The sequence below is a fragment of the Poecilia mexicana genome, unplaced genomic scaffold (genome assembly GCF_051168715.1).
Source record: "Poecilia mexicana isolate PSO_F unplaced genomic scaffold, ASM5116871v1 scaffold_10, whole genome shotgun sequence".
NCBI lineage: Eukaryota > Metazoa > Chordata > Actinopteri > Cyprinodontiformes > Poeciliidae > Poecilia > Poecilia mexicana.
This window is the reverse complement of record NW_028263379.1, coordinates 1,413,396-1,427,014: the sequence shown is the minus strand read 5'-3', so window position 1 is coordinate 1,427,014 and position 13,619 is coordinate 1,413,396. Positions and strand designations below refer to the sequence as shown.

The window sequence follows — 13,619 nt, the reverse complement described above, 5'->3', positions numbered from 1 at the left end:
TGGAAACATGGAAGCAACATTTGAAGTCAATAGCCAGGAAGTTAAAGTTTTGGGTCTTTGGGAAATGAAAACGTGATAGGGTATCTACTGACAGTGAAGGTAATGCTTAGCAGTGGTGTCTCCATGTCCTGATCTCAGCCTAGAGAAGTTTTGTAGGCAGGGGGGAAAATCACTGTGGTTCAGTCACAGGAGTAATCAGCCAAAATACTAGGAAACTGTTGCCAAGTGATTTTGGATGGACACCTAAAATGTTTGAATCAAAAACAATTCTACCAAACTAAGACTGTATACAGGTGGATTTGAAAAAAAGTTATGTAAATTCTCCAATTTACGCTGAAATAACTTTTGTAATCTAATTTTTGTAAAAACTGTAACTACAAAGCGACCTAAGACAGAAAGACTTGATATAGTGCCAGGTAGCAGTTCATGTAAATAATGTCTATGTTATGTTATGAATAATGAAGCAGTGTATGGAAAGGTGTCTCATGCGTAACTGCGCACCATGAGTTCGCTTTAAGCAAGGATTTCCGATTAGCAAAATCCTGAAAGTTGCATGGAAACCAGAGATGAAATAATGCTGAAAGTCTCAATGATTCTTCCAACTTTTAAATGATTGGCACCTTCCTCTTTTCTTCCCTGTGAGCGCAGCAAGTCTGCAGTTTAGGCACACATAGAGTTGGCACACGTTCTGAACAATGTAAGTCTGTCAGGGTCAGTGACGGCTGTGTTAGAAGTAGTAGAGCCCGGAATAAATTCTTTTCTGCTCCATTGTTGTGGCACACTTTTAATTCAGAGGTGTCTTCTGTGTCAGTGGGAGGGTGGAAAAGAGAGGTGGACGGGGCTCCCATGAATAATCCCCTCCTGTGCTGCCTTAAGGAGGACATTCTAGTGAATTAGAGAAGGAGGGGAGTTGTGTGTGGAAAAAGAAAAGGGGGAAGGCAGATGGGTGCGGGGCGGGCGAATAGAAAGAGAAAGGATCGGAGCAGCGGCGACAGGGCAGACTTCACCCTCCTCCCTCACCCCTCCACCTCTCTCTTTCTCTCTCTCCCTCTCCCTCTCCCTCTCTCACGGTCACACGCAGACTGGGAGAAAGCTGCGCCTTTCTTTGCTCAGACACGCACTCTCACTCATCCATCAGCGCGCACAGAGGAGCCGGATGGACATCTGTAGACGCAGACAAGAGTTCATTCTTGATCCGGCGCTCTAAAATAATCTACTCTAATTTATTTATTTATATTTATCCCCTGAAATGTGTTGGAGTTTAATTTAGTTTTTTTTTTCTTTCTTTCTCGCCATTACGTAGCAACAGAGGAATTAAGATGACAGACTTCTGAGGTGACATCGGCTTTTTTTTTTACCCCCCCCTCCCCGCCCCTCTCCCTTCCCCTGATTTCCCCTTCTTTGTGAAAGTATTCACAACAGTGTGGCTACGGAAGATGGGACCAAAAATGATTCAAGCCAAAGGAAATGTCAACTGCACGATTCCACTGGCGCTGCTTCTGCTTCTGGTGGCTCTTCTCCAAGGCTCCACCGGTAAGACTCTTAAATACAAAGTTTACGAGGAGCAGAGAGTGGGGACAGTTATTGCACGGCTAAAGGAAGATGTTGCCGGGGTTTTGTCCAAACTCCCGAATTCCCTGAGCTTTCGGTTCCGCGCAATGCAGCGGGGCAGCACGCAATTACTGTCCGTCCGGGAGGAGGACGGGGAGATCAGCATTGGTACCAAAATCGATCGTGAGAAGCTCTGCGAAAAAAACTTAAACTGCTCGATCGAATTCGACGTGGTCACGCTGCCCACGGAGTACTTGCAGCTGTTTCACGTGGAGGTGGAGGTGTTGGACATTAACGACAATTCCCCGCACTTCTCCCGCGCAATAGTCCCCATCGAGATTTCAGAGAGCGCATCAGTTGGGACGCGCATCCCGCTGGACGGCGCAGTGGACGCAGACGTCGGAGAGAACTCCCTGCACACCTACTCTCTGACGCCCAACAACTTCTTCAAAATAGACGTGAGGACCAGGACGGATGGCGCCAAGTACGCAGAACTGGTGGTGATGAGGGAACTGGACCGTGAGGTGCAGTCCAGCTACCAGCTGCAGCTCACTGCTTCAGATAATGGCGTGCCCCCCAAATCAGGATCCACTTTACTCAAGATAAGCATCTCAGATTCCAACGACAACAGCCCAGCGTTTGATGAGCAGGCTTATGTCATCAATTTGCTGGAAAACTCTCCTCTTGGGACTCTGATCATTGATTTAAATGCCACAGATCCAGATGAGGGTACAAATGGGAAAATAGTTTACTCTTTCAGCAGCCACGTTTCACCAAAGATTTTGGAAGCATTTAAAATAAATCCAGAAAATGGCCATATCACTCTCATCAAGAAAGTGGACTATGAAACCACCGCTTCCTATGAGCTGGATGTCCAAGCCCAGGACTTGGGCCCTAATTCGATCCCTGGACTTTGCAAAATTGTGGTGAAAGTAGTTGATGTGAATGACAACAAACCAGAGATAAATATCAATCTGATGACTCCAGGCAAAGAGGAGGTCGCCTACATTTCAGAGGGGGCTCCTGTGGACACATTCATAGCTCTGGTACGTGTTGATGATATGGACGCTGGCCTCAATGGGGAAGTGGTGTGCAGGCTGCATGGTCATGGACACTTCAGGCTCCAGAAGACCCATGAGAAGAACTACATGATCTTAACCAATGTGTCGTTGGACAGGGAGAAGCGGTCAGAATACAGCTTGACTGTCATGGCTGAAGACAAGGGCTCCCCCAGCCTTTCTACCATCAAGCATTTCACTGTTCAGGTGCTGGATGAAAATGATAACCCCCCACATTTTGAGAAAAGTCGCTATGAGGTTTTTAAATCTGAAAATAACTCACCTGGAGCCTACTTAATGACTGTGGTGGCCTCAGATCCAGATCTGGGCACCAACGGTCAGGTCACATACACCATTATAGATGCTGTGATCCAAGCAAGCCCCATTTCTACCTATGTCACCATTGATCCTTCTAACGGTGCCATCTACGCCTTACGCAGCTTTGATCATGAGGACGTCAGCCGTGTTGCCTTCACTGTCCAAGCTCGTGACGGTGGGAACTCTGCACTGTCAGCCAACACCACTGTCCTCCTCACTGTTCTGGATGAAAATGACAACCCACCCATCATCCACTCGCCCTCTCTCCGGAACCACACAGCTGAGCTTCCAGTGTGGAAGTATGCATCACCTGGTCAGCTGATCAGTACTCTGAAAATCACAGACCGGGACTCTGGTGCTAATGGAGAGGTGAGCTGTACCATTGTTGGGGGTAATGAAGACGGGTTGTTTGTGATGGATGCCCGGCGGTGTGAGCTCAGAACCAATGCCAGCCTGGAGCAGGCCCCACGGGATGTGATGGAGATTAGGATTGAGGTACAGGACAGAGGAACCAGTCGGCTAACCACAGGAGCCCTCTTCAGGCTCTCTCTGCAGGAGAACATGGACATCCTCCCTCCTCTTTATCCCACTGGATCCAGCCAGGCCTCGCTGGATCTCTCCCTCATTGTCATCATTTCTCTCGGTGCGGTTTGTGCTCTGCTGCTTGTCGTGATGGTGATGTTTGCAACTGCCCGCTGCAGCCGTGAGAAAAAAGACCCTAGGCACAACTATAATTGTCGTGTGGCTGAGAACAGTTACCAGAACCACCCTAAGAAGCCTGCCAGGCAGATCCACAAGGCAGACATTACCTTGGTGCCCACTGTCAACGGAACCTTACCCGTTCGGTCTCACCCACGATCTCCCTTGCCTTCCCCAACTCCTGAGAGAGGCACTCTGGGGAGCAGGCATAGCCATCATAGTCGGCAGTCTCTCAACAGCCTAGTGACTATCTCCTCCAATCATGTGGCTGAGAACTTTGCTTTGGAGCTAGCCCATGCCACACCTCCTGTTGAGGTAAGACAACTGTTTTTTTTTTATTACTTTGGCCTCAATAACAGAACTTGTTTGTATTCACTATCAAAAACAGAAAGAGAAAATTAATGCAGGATGTGATACACTGACCATTTCTTTGTTTTATATGCAGTCTTTGTTCTGAGTTTTCTTCCTTACTTCCATATTTTGTTACTCACAGTCGTCCCCCTCATGTTTTTGTTAATCATCATTTCAGGGTCAAATCACAATGTCATGTCACCTCAGCTTGTAGCCCTTCCCCTCAATGCACTCCCACCACAAACCCAACATTGTCTTGTGGTCTTGCTTGTGGAATCCATTCATTTCCCCCTCTTCATTTTTCTTTTTCTTTTTGTCTTTTGTCTTTTTTGTTTCTTTTGGGATTGTAGCAAGTCTCACAGCTTCTGTCCATGCTCCATCAGGGCCAGTACCAGCCACGACCAAGTTTCAGAGGCAACAAATACACTAGGAGCTACAGGTAATGTACATGCAATATTATGTTCTGAAAGCTTTTGGTGTCAGACTTGGGCAGAAGTGGATTACTTTTTGATGTCAATGCTTTCACATATTTCATTTATCCATAACCAGCAGGGATTTTTTGGCCTGGATCAAAGCTGTATGCTCCACAACTTGAAATTTCCATAATTTTATGCTAAACCCCTTATGCAGAGCACAGTCTGCCTCTGTGAACTTTATGATCCATCAGTGACATGTCGACTCACCCCCCCGTAGTCATGATAGTGTTACAATCTGTGATTAATGCATCAAATCTTATTGTGACTGTGCAGATATGCTCTCAATGAGATGGATAAGTTCAGTCTGAAGGACAGCGGTCGTGGAGACAGTGAAGCTGGTGACAGTGACTACGAACCAGGAAGGGAGTCGCCTGTCGACAGGCTCCTTGGTGAGGCCTTTACTGAGCTATATTCCCCCGATGGCCAGCACTGTTCGCATGCAGGTACAACCCTGTCCACAACCCGCAACTTCCCTACTGTCTCAACCTCCACCCCTGGGTGCATTCACTCCATCCCAAAACTCAACCCCTCATTTCCCAATGTAGGCTTGAAACTGCAAATTCTCAGTGTTTCCCCTGACTTATGAATAAAATTAGAGGTAGTAACCCCATCTAAAGACCACCAGACAAATTCAGCAAACATATTACAATTTCTAGAGCTGTACAATATATTGAATCACAGTCGTCCACATGCTAATGACAGACTTAGCCAATTGGATCTGTTCTCACATACTTTTTGGACAAAACATGAGCTCAAGGGAGTGATTTGTAAACCTAATCAGTGATGTCATTTCAACATCCAACAATAATATGGCTCTTTCACCTTTTCCTAATATTCTGCAGCTCTAATATCTCCTTCAGTTCTTTGGCATCTCATCTCAGGTTTATCCTGACTATGTTAATTTGTTTTATGTCTCTAGCTGTGTCAGTCCTTTTTGTCATTGTGTTGATACATAATAAGGGTGGGTGATATTGTCGTCATATATATATATATTATATATATATATATATATATATATATATATAAGTTTGCATGTTCTCCCTGTGTGTGCATGTGTGGGTTCTCTCTGGGTACTCCAGCTTCCTCCCACAGTCCAAAAACATGACTGTCAGGTTAATTGGCCTCTCCAAATTCTCCCCAGGTGTGAGTGTGTGTGTGCATGGTTGTTTGTCTGTCTCTCTGTTGCCCTGCGACAAACTGGCGACCTGTCCAGGCTGTACCCTGCCTTTTGCCTGAAACGTTAGTTGGAGATAGGCACCAGCAACCCTCCCAACCCCACTAAGGGACAAGGGTGTTAGAAAATGGATGGATGAAGATGGATATATATTATTGGATTTGACCAAACAAATATGTAACTTCAAAACAGAAGGGAGAAGGGAGACAAAACACACAGTTTATGTTGACTAAAGATGCATTGTCATACAGATCATTTCCAGACTTTAGTATTTGTTTAACCAAAAGCCAATGCTGTCCCAAAGAGCTATGATCATTGTAATGCTTTGGTACCAAGCTGTAGATGTACGGTGTCAGAAAGGTTTGTTCATCTTTTCTAAACAACTCCATATAATGAGTATAACTATTTGGCATTTAATAACTAATTTATGCTGACTAAGAGCATTGTCTTTTCTGTTAAAGCATCAGTCTTCAACTGTAGTGTAAAGGGTGTACTGTTAGGATGATGATTCTAACTCAGTGAAAGGTAAAGAAGTTGGCGCAAGGTGAAAGCCTTATGCTGAAAAAAATGTCTCAAATTGAGCTGGACTGATTGTTCTGCACTAACTGCTTTTGCCTTGGAAGATGGTGACTGCTGGTGTATGCATATCTATCCTCACTGTCACTAAGTCCTTAAGATATCTTTCCAAATATCTCTAGTGATCCTCCATTCAGCCAGCCATTGCTTCTCTGTGCTGTCACACTGCATGGACTCCCCATCCTATCTACTGCCCAGTTAACAAGTAAGAACTTGGAACACTTGTTGAGTGTCCCGGCTGACTTTGAAATGCTGAGCTCCCAAGCATCTCATATACGCCAGCCTGTGCAGACTAGTTGTGAGGGACACAATTGGTCACTTCCTCCAAAATTCCTCCGTCTCTCTCCTGTCTCACCAGACGTTACCGAAGTTACAGAGCAGCTTCTTTTATCACCCCATCCGTTTTCTCCCAGTGCTGGTGCCTCTACCCATCCAGCCAGCTTCCCACACAGCCATCACTCGATACGCCATTTGAGATACATCCCAATTAAAGTCTCTGCAGACGGGCAGAGAGTCTCATCACTAACACCTCCTTCCCCATCTTCCCTCCTTTACAGCTGTGCGGAGGAGCTCAGCTCGTTAGTCAATTTCTTTTTTTCCTTCCTTCAAGCTTTCACTTTCACCCATTGAATCTGAACCTCTCCTGCTTCCCTGATGAAAAGCAGCTATTTAATTGCCATGTGGCAAATAGTTGCTATGGAGTCAGATCTAAGTAGTGCTCATGATTAGGGCCTGAAGAACATAATTGCAACTCAAAGCTCACCTTTCTCCATATGCAGACTGGGCCCACCTCCTGCCCCCACGTTCGCTGCATGGTGGAGGATTCTGAGCAGCATTTAGTTTCCTCTTTACAATTATGACTGGGTTTGAGGACCTCTGCAGACTGCTAAATGTGGCAAACACTGGAGTTCTGGTAGACATAGGAGATTTTTCAATGCATTTTTTGGTCTGTATGCAGAATTTGACTGAATACTGAGTGAGAGGATATTGAAAATAGCTAGCCTGATGTAGCATGCTGTGAAAGAGTCATCAGTCTTTGTTCACCTTTCTGGCCCGATCAAACAACAAATTTAAACGAAAACATTTGACAGACTCTTAAAATTATTAAATATATTTAGGCTAAATAATTCTGGATAATACTTATCCATTTCCAAATAAATATAAAAGCTTAAATATTTTGGCAAAATACATGATGTGAATACAGATACTTTGCAAAATAGATATATTTTGCTGCATTCGCACCACCTGTCCACACCTAAAGTTTTATAAAAACTCTTGTTTGTGGTGCTTGTGTTGACTGAATCTCTAGAAATGATTGAAAATCACAACATTCTAGGTGTTTTTGTAACTTTTTCCACATCTGTCTCACTTTATGCTGACTCCATTTTCTAAACATCACCCCTTCTAAAGAAAATTGGAGCTATAATCACTGTTGCTCAAGGATAGTTCAGTTCAGTGTCTTTAGTAATTTTTCTTATAATTTTTGGTAGAATACCGCTAGCTGTGGTTGCCAGAATTTTACAATATAAATACGATAAGTTCTGGCAACCACAGCTGCTGACATTTTACCGTAATTTAATTGGGATGTATCTCTTTGTTGTTGTTTTTTTTACAGTGTGATTAAAATACTATGATTATGTTTTGAGTGACAAATTGACTTATGAAATGATTTCATTATATAAATACTTTGCCTGAACCTACACTAAGTAAACCAGATTTTATGATATAAAACTTAGCCAAAAGACAGTTATCACACACAGAGGAGGAGGTGAATGAGTGACTGAGGCTATGTGAATCAAATGTCAGGATTTATCTATGTCTGACAGTTTCAGTGAAAAAAAAAAGAAAAACAGAAAAACTCAGGCAGACAGGAAAAGCACTTAAGATCACTTTAAGGTTCATTCTGCTTTTCTTAAACTTCCCATACAAAGCCAGACTTCTGTATGACATCAAGAAAACTGTGAAGTTGTAGCAGAATAATTCTGATTCTGATAGAAGATTCTGATTCACATCAGCAGGGCTTATTAGGTAAAATTTAAAAAGTGATTATATTGCCAGTTAATCTTCTTCACAGAGCATTTTGTAGTTTTGTTGTTTTTGCCTGCTCAGATAAATAGAATTGGTAATTGGTAGTAAACAATTACAGTCTTTGCAATTTAGCTGTGTCAACTTGAATGAACTTGTCAAATTATTTACTGGCAAATAAATCAGTTAAACTGAGGCCCAGCCAAGCTTTCAGGCAAACTTTGCATTCTTCTTTTTATGCTCACACACAGATCACTAGGGTTAAATCTTTTATTTTCATCCTTTCATCAGCGGGGCACCCAATCAGTCTCTGCCTACGCAGTTTTTTTCTTTTTCCTTCCAGTGCGCCCAAATGCACTTTTCATCTGCTCTAAGATGTATTATAAATGCTCCTTTCATGTTAATGAGGGGATAATGAAGTCCCTCAATGGCACGACTGAAAAGCAGCGCACTCCTTTAATGAAGGCTTTAAGTTGGCATATTTGATTTGTCTAATTTATTCTTCGGAGATTTTCTATTTGAAGATTTAATATTGAAAAGAGTGACATGAAAGGGGAAAATGCAGGGCTTTTAAAGAGGGAGTTATTTTCAATGTGTAATAGGCATTGATCGGCCTTGCTGAATTGTCTCTCCATGGTAAATACATTGGAAGGTAGCAGGCTGAGCTCCTGCAGAGAGCCTTTCAGACTAATTAGGGCAGATTTCTACCATGTTTAGAGAGCGGGGGGAAAAACACTTAAGAACTGGCAGGGAAATATCAACAAGATGAAAAAAGACACGGGGCCAACTTTTTCAGCTTTGATTTTTACATTGGATTAATAGTTCCTTATCTTACATATACAGAATATTAATAAAGTGATCAAATATATTTTTATCAGTTAATTAGCCCGACTAAAAGTCCAATTTTTTTTGTAGGCATAAAAATCTCTCAATACAGAGATTGTTTTCCCCTGTTTCCTGTGAAGAAACAAAAATAAATATTATGATATTTAATATTTTTTGATGATTGGTATTTTGTTATCTTCTTCTTTGTCATTGAGGTTTTTTTTTAATGTATGTAAGGTTTCCAAACTTTCTGTGATTCATACTTCAATCTAGGTCATGAAGGGTAAAGTGTAGTTTTACCCAGGGTGGAGGAGCTCTAAGTGAAGCTGTTCTACTGTTAGGATGCGTTCACACTGCAGCCTGAAGTGACTCAAATCCGATTTTTTTGACGTAATGCGACATGTATCCGATCTTTTCATGGCAGTGTGAACAGCACAGGTCGGATTCTTTTTCGAATGTGACCCATATCCAATACCTATCCGATTCAAATGCGACCTAACATCCAGGTCGCATTCATCCGAACTGAACGTCACTGATGCTCAACAAATCTCACTATTCTGCGTCCTGATAAGTGCAAGTGGGAAGAAAAGCAACAACCGTGACGGATTATATGAGGATTAAGTTGTTAATATGCTGCTCCGGCCGGACAACAACTTCAAATATGTAAGCTAAGCTCCACCGTTAGCCTCCATGTTTACTTCCGCGAACACTGAGCACTTCTTCTTTTTATGGCAGTTGGCAGAACACTTAGAATGCTGACGCTATTGCGCCCTCTACTGCGCATGCGGGACACTTCAGGTCGTTTGCCCGTTTACACTGCAGAACGCATACAGGTCGCATTTACTGGCAGTGTGAACAGCCCCGGCTAAAAAATCGGAATTGCCAAAAAATCGGAATTGAGTCACTTCAGGCTGCAGTGTGAACGCACCCTTAGACCAAGTCTTTACGTGATTCTCTGTATCTTATATTAGATTAAAGAATAATGAAGTCTATTATGAAATAACATCTTATGGTTCCTGTTTTCCAGAAATTTTTGAGTCTCTGGACTGCATTTTTAGTTACTCTTTTATTTTTAGTTCAAGAAAAGTCAGACAAACACATATTTTCTGCTGAATGACTTTTTAACTTTAAAAATGACTTTAAAGTGTTCTTCTGGTTTCTTGAATTCTCAGACATGTTGTACCTGAAACTGAACAGCATAACCGATATCCTCCAAAAAATATCCAAAATACTCAAAATGTCCCCAGCAGTAGAACGCCAGCAGCAGTTAACTATCTGCCACTGACTGTAGACACAAAAATGAAACACAAATTGTTGCCCTGATAATCCCTTTTTTTCTGTTCCATCATAAACTCAGTGCTAGCTTCCAATAGGCAGCGTGAAAACAAGCTGTACATTAGCGTCTATACAGTATATACATATTCAACCATGCATTTTTTTTTTACCAGCTTTTACTTGTTGGCTGTGCAGAAAACCAGTCCTGGATTCTTATGGAATGAACTACAGTTTAATGTTAAGGCATTCATCACCCCAGCATCCACCTGTGCATCAGCTTTCTACTGTGTACTAATGAGGTTTTATCTTCCTTGTTGCAGCTATGAAGCTCTGCACAGAGGAGTGCCGAGTTCTGGGCCATTCAGATCAGTGCTGGATGCCCCCGTTGGGCTGCCCTGCCTCTTCCTCTGCCGACTACCGTAGCAATCTCTACATTCCTGGAGAGGAAGCCCATCAAGCCACTGACATCACTCAGGAAAAGGTCCCCCAGCCTTGCACTGACACCTGCACTGCTCGCAATCAGAGCTTTTCCACCTTTGGCAAAGACTTGGGTGGGGAAGATGGTGCAGAAGAGGATGGGCTGGAGGGAGGCTCTAAGTCCACAGACGAAGACCTGTGTGGGACCACCTCACTGCTGTCGGAGATGAGCAGCGTGTTCCAGAGGTTGCTACCGCAGGGTCTGGATTCTTATGTCCAGGTCAATGAGAACCAGAAGGGGACTAGCCTGAGTGGTGTTGGCGTTCCAATGACGGGATCTTTAGACCGTCGCAGGGGTCATCTACCTGGAAAGCCCAGCCCCTCAGTTCACCAGCAGGGTGTAGCAGCCTGGGCTGCCAATACTCACTTCCAGAATCCAGGAAGTAGCATCGGCCCATCTGGGCAGCACCAGGGTGGCAGCTACCACACCCTCAAAGCCAACACCAAGCTCAGCTGCCAGAGCAGCAACCATAAAGGGTCACAGGCAACTAAAAACAGCCCCCAGAACAGCGGCCACAACCCCAAACCCACCAGCAGCCCCCTTCTGTCCGGGCTGGTCAGCCCAACACTGGTGCAGACTTCTCTGGCCCAGCCCCCTGTACAAGCCACACTCAATGGGCCCTCTTCAAAATGGCTTCCAGCCATGGAGGAGATCCCAGAGAACTATGAGGAGGACGATTTTGACTCGGTGCTCAGCCACCTTCAGGGCAAGCGCAGCGACAGCCGGCATGAGCTGGTGGATGCCAGCGAGCTGGTGGCTGAGATCAACAAACTCTTACAGGATGTCCGGCAGACGTAAGGGCACATCCTCTTATTTATTACTGGATGCTCATTGTTTCCTTTCATGAAGAACAAAACTGTGGGTAACCATAAAAGAAACGCAGCTAAGTAAGTCTTGTAAGAATAAAAAGACAAAAAAGTGAGACTTGTAATTGTCGTTAAAGTTGCATTTCTTCTGAAATGTTTGTGTTTTGTGAATGCTAAATATCCAAAAAAAAATTGTTTGTAAATGCTGTTTGGTACACAATGTACATTATGTGACTGTATTTATCTTTGTATTTTAAAAATACATTTGTATTCTTATATTTATAAAAAAAAGTGTATATAAATTTAATCAAAAGTCTATTTTTATAATTTAATGCATGTTGAGTACAGAAACGATGAATCAAAACTTTGACATGCGATTGACATTCTGCATATTTAAAACTTTTGTATTGTGATTCTTTTTTATCTGTCAATATTATATGTATACATGAGTATGATACTGAATTATTGGACACTTGTGATTTATTGTGAAGAGAAGAGGAGGGCAGATTAATAAAACAGTACACAAACCCTCTGATGGCTATTTTTTTTTGGTGTTTTTCAAATGTAAATATTAATTTGTCAGACAGACAGACAGATAGATAGATAGATAGATAGATAGATAGATAGATAGATAGATAGATAGATAGATAGATAGATAGATAGATAGATAGATAGATAGATAGATAGATAGATAGATCTGTAACGACCCTTTGGCAGACAAGATGCTCAGCTTAACAAAGGGAGGAAAAAAACAACATTCGCAAAACAATAAAGGTAAAAGATCTGCCTGTGGGAGACACAACTGTGGAGGCAGATGGAAAAAGCTACTGTGAAGAGACAAAGAGGTGCTGAGAGCTTCATGGAGGGCTTTGTTAGATCCCCGCCCCTCCACACCGGCCCCTGCCCCCAGATCCTTATACCAGTCCCCAGCCCCCTTGTGCGGCTGGAACAGCTTGATACTGAGTGACACCTAGAGGTTCATTGTGTGCACTGGAACCTTGTGATTCAAGCTCTGAGCTCCCGGCACCTCATCACTACCAGTGCAGCTATCAGCAGCTAGACACAGCAAGTAACTAAACAGAGCCCCCTGGAGGGAACGTTGCTGAACTGCAGTTTGATGAAAAAAGGAACAAAGGGAACAAAGCGAAAGCAACATTTATGCCATAGTACCCGAGTATAGCTTTATAGTTTATATTAAAAAATTATGATGATTATATTAATATTTAATTGGATCAAGAAAGTTTTCATTAAGTCTTCATGCTTGGTTGATTATTTAAATTTAATTGTTTGTAGATAACTACCTTTATCTGCAACTTTGAGCTAAATTAGGTTCAGCTTATACAGGTTGAGAGGACATTTGACATGTTTTATTATTTCTTAGCATGGGGGCGGGACTAGTGGTCAGCACTGTTTCCTTAAGGCAAGAAGGTCCAAGTTTCACTGTCTGTTTCACTGGTCGTTCACGTGTTCTTCTTGCATGTAGGTGTTAATCAGAAAGCTTAAATATGTCCTTTGGTGTGAATGTGTGTGGATGGTTGTTAGTTTCATCATTAAAACTTAAAAGTCTTCAGCTGATCCAAAATGCTGCAGCAAGAGTTCTGATGAAAATTAAAAAGAGAGATAATATTTCTCCTATTTTAGCTTCTCTTCATTGGCTCCCTATTAGATCCAGAATAGATTTTAAGGTTCTCCTCCTCACATATAAAGCCCTCGATAATCAGCTCCATCATATCAGAGATATTCTCTTCAATTTACCTCAAACAACCACAGGGCCAAGGCTGCATGTACCCCACTGACTAATCATGTCTAAGTTCACTATTAAACTGCAAAATGTCTATTTATTGTTTGTACTGTGATTAAGCTAACAGTAGCTACTTAATGTAGAATAACAGATTCACTGTGGCACAACCACAGATCTTTGACCCAGATGTATAAGAGGAGCCTGAACAACCATCAAGCCACAACCACTGAAGAATTAAACACTGTGGATCTGACACATTTCATTAT

General features: G+C 42.8%; 1 protein-coding gene across 3 annotated transcripts; it reads left to right on the top strand.

The window, feature by feature from the left end:
- Positions 1-762: 762 nt before the first annotated feature.
- On the top strand, positions 763-12,144 carry pcdh18b (protocadherin 18b). 3 transcript variants are annotated; one of them, XM_014975388.2, is made up of 4 exons: positions 763-3,941; positions 4,361-4,416; positions 4,727-4,896; positions 10,649-12,144. In XM_014975388.2, the coding sequence occupies exons 1-4, from the start codon at positions 1,437-1,439 to the stop codon at positions 11,602-11,604; spliced, it is 3,687 nt and encodes a 1,228-aa protein (XP_014830874.1). In that variant the 5' UTR covers positions 763-1,436; the 3' UTR covers positions 11,605-12,144. The 3 variants fall into 3 exon arrangements, with proteins under 3 accessions (XP_014830874.1, XP_014830875.1, XP_014830873.1); XM_014975389.2 differs by having other exon boundaries at positions 764-3,941; positions 4,328-4,416; positions 4,727-4,842; XM_014975387.2 differs by having other exon boundaries at positions 764-3,941; positions 4,328-4,416.
- Positions 12,145-13,619: the final 1,475 nt, after the last annotated feature.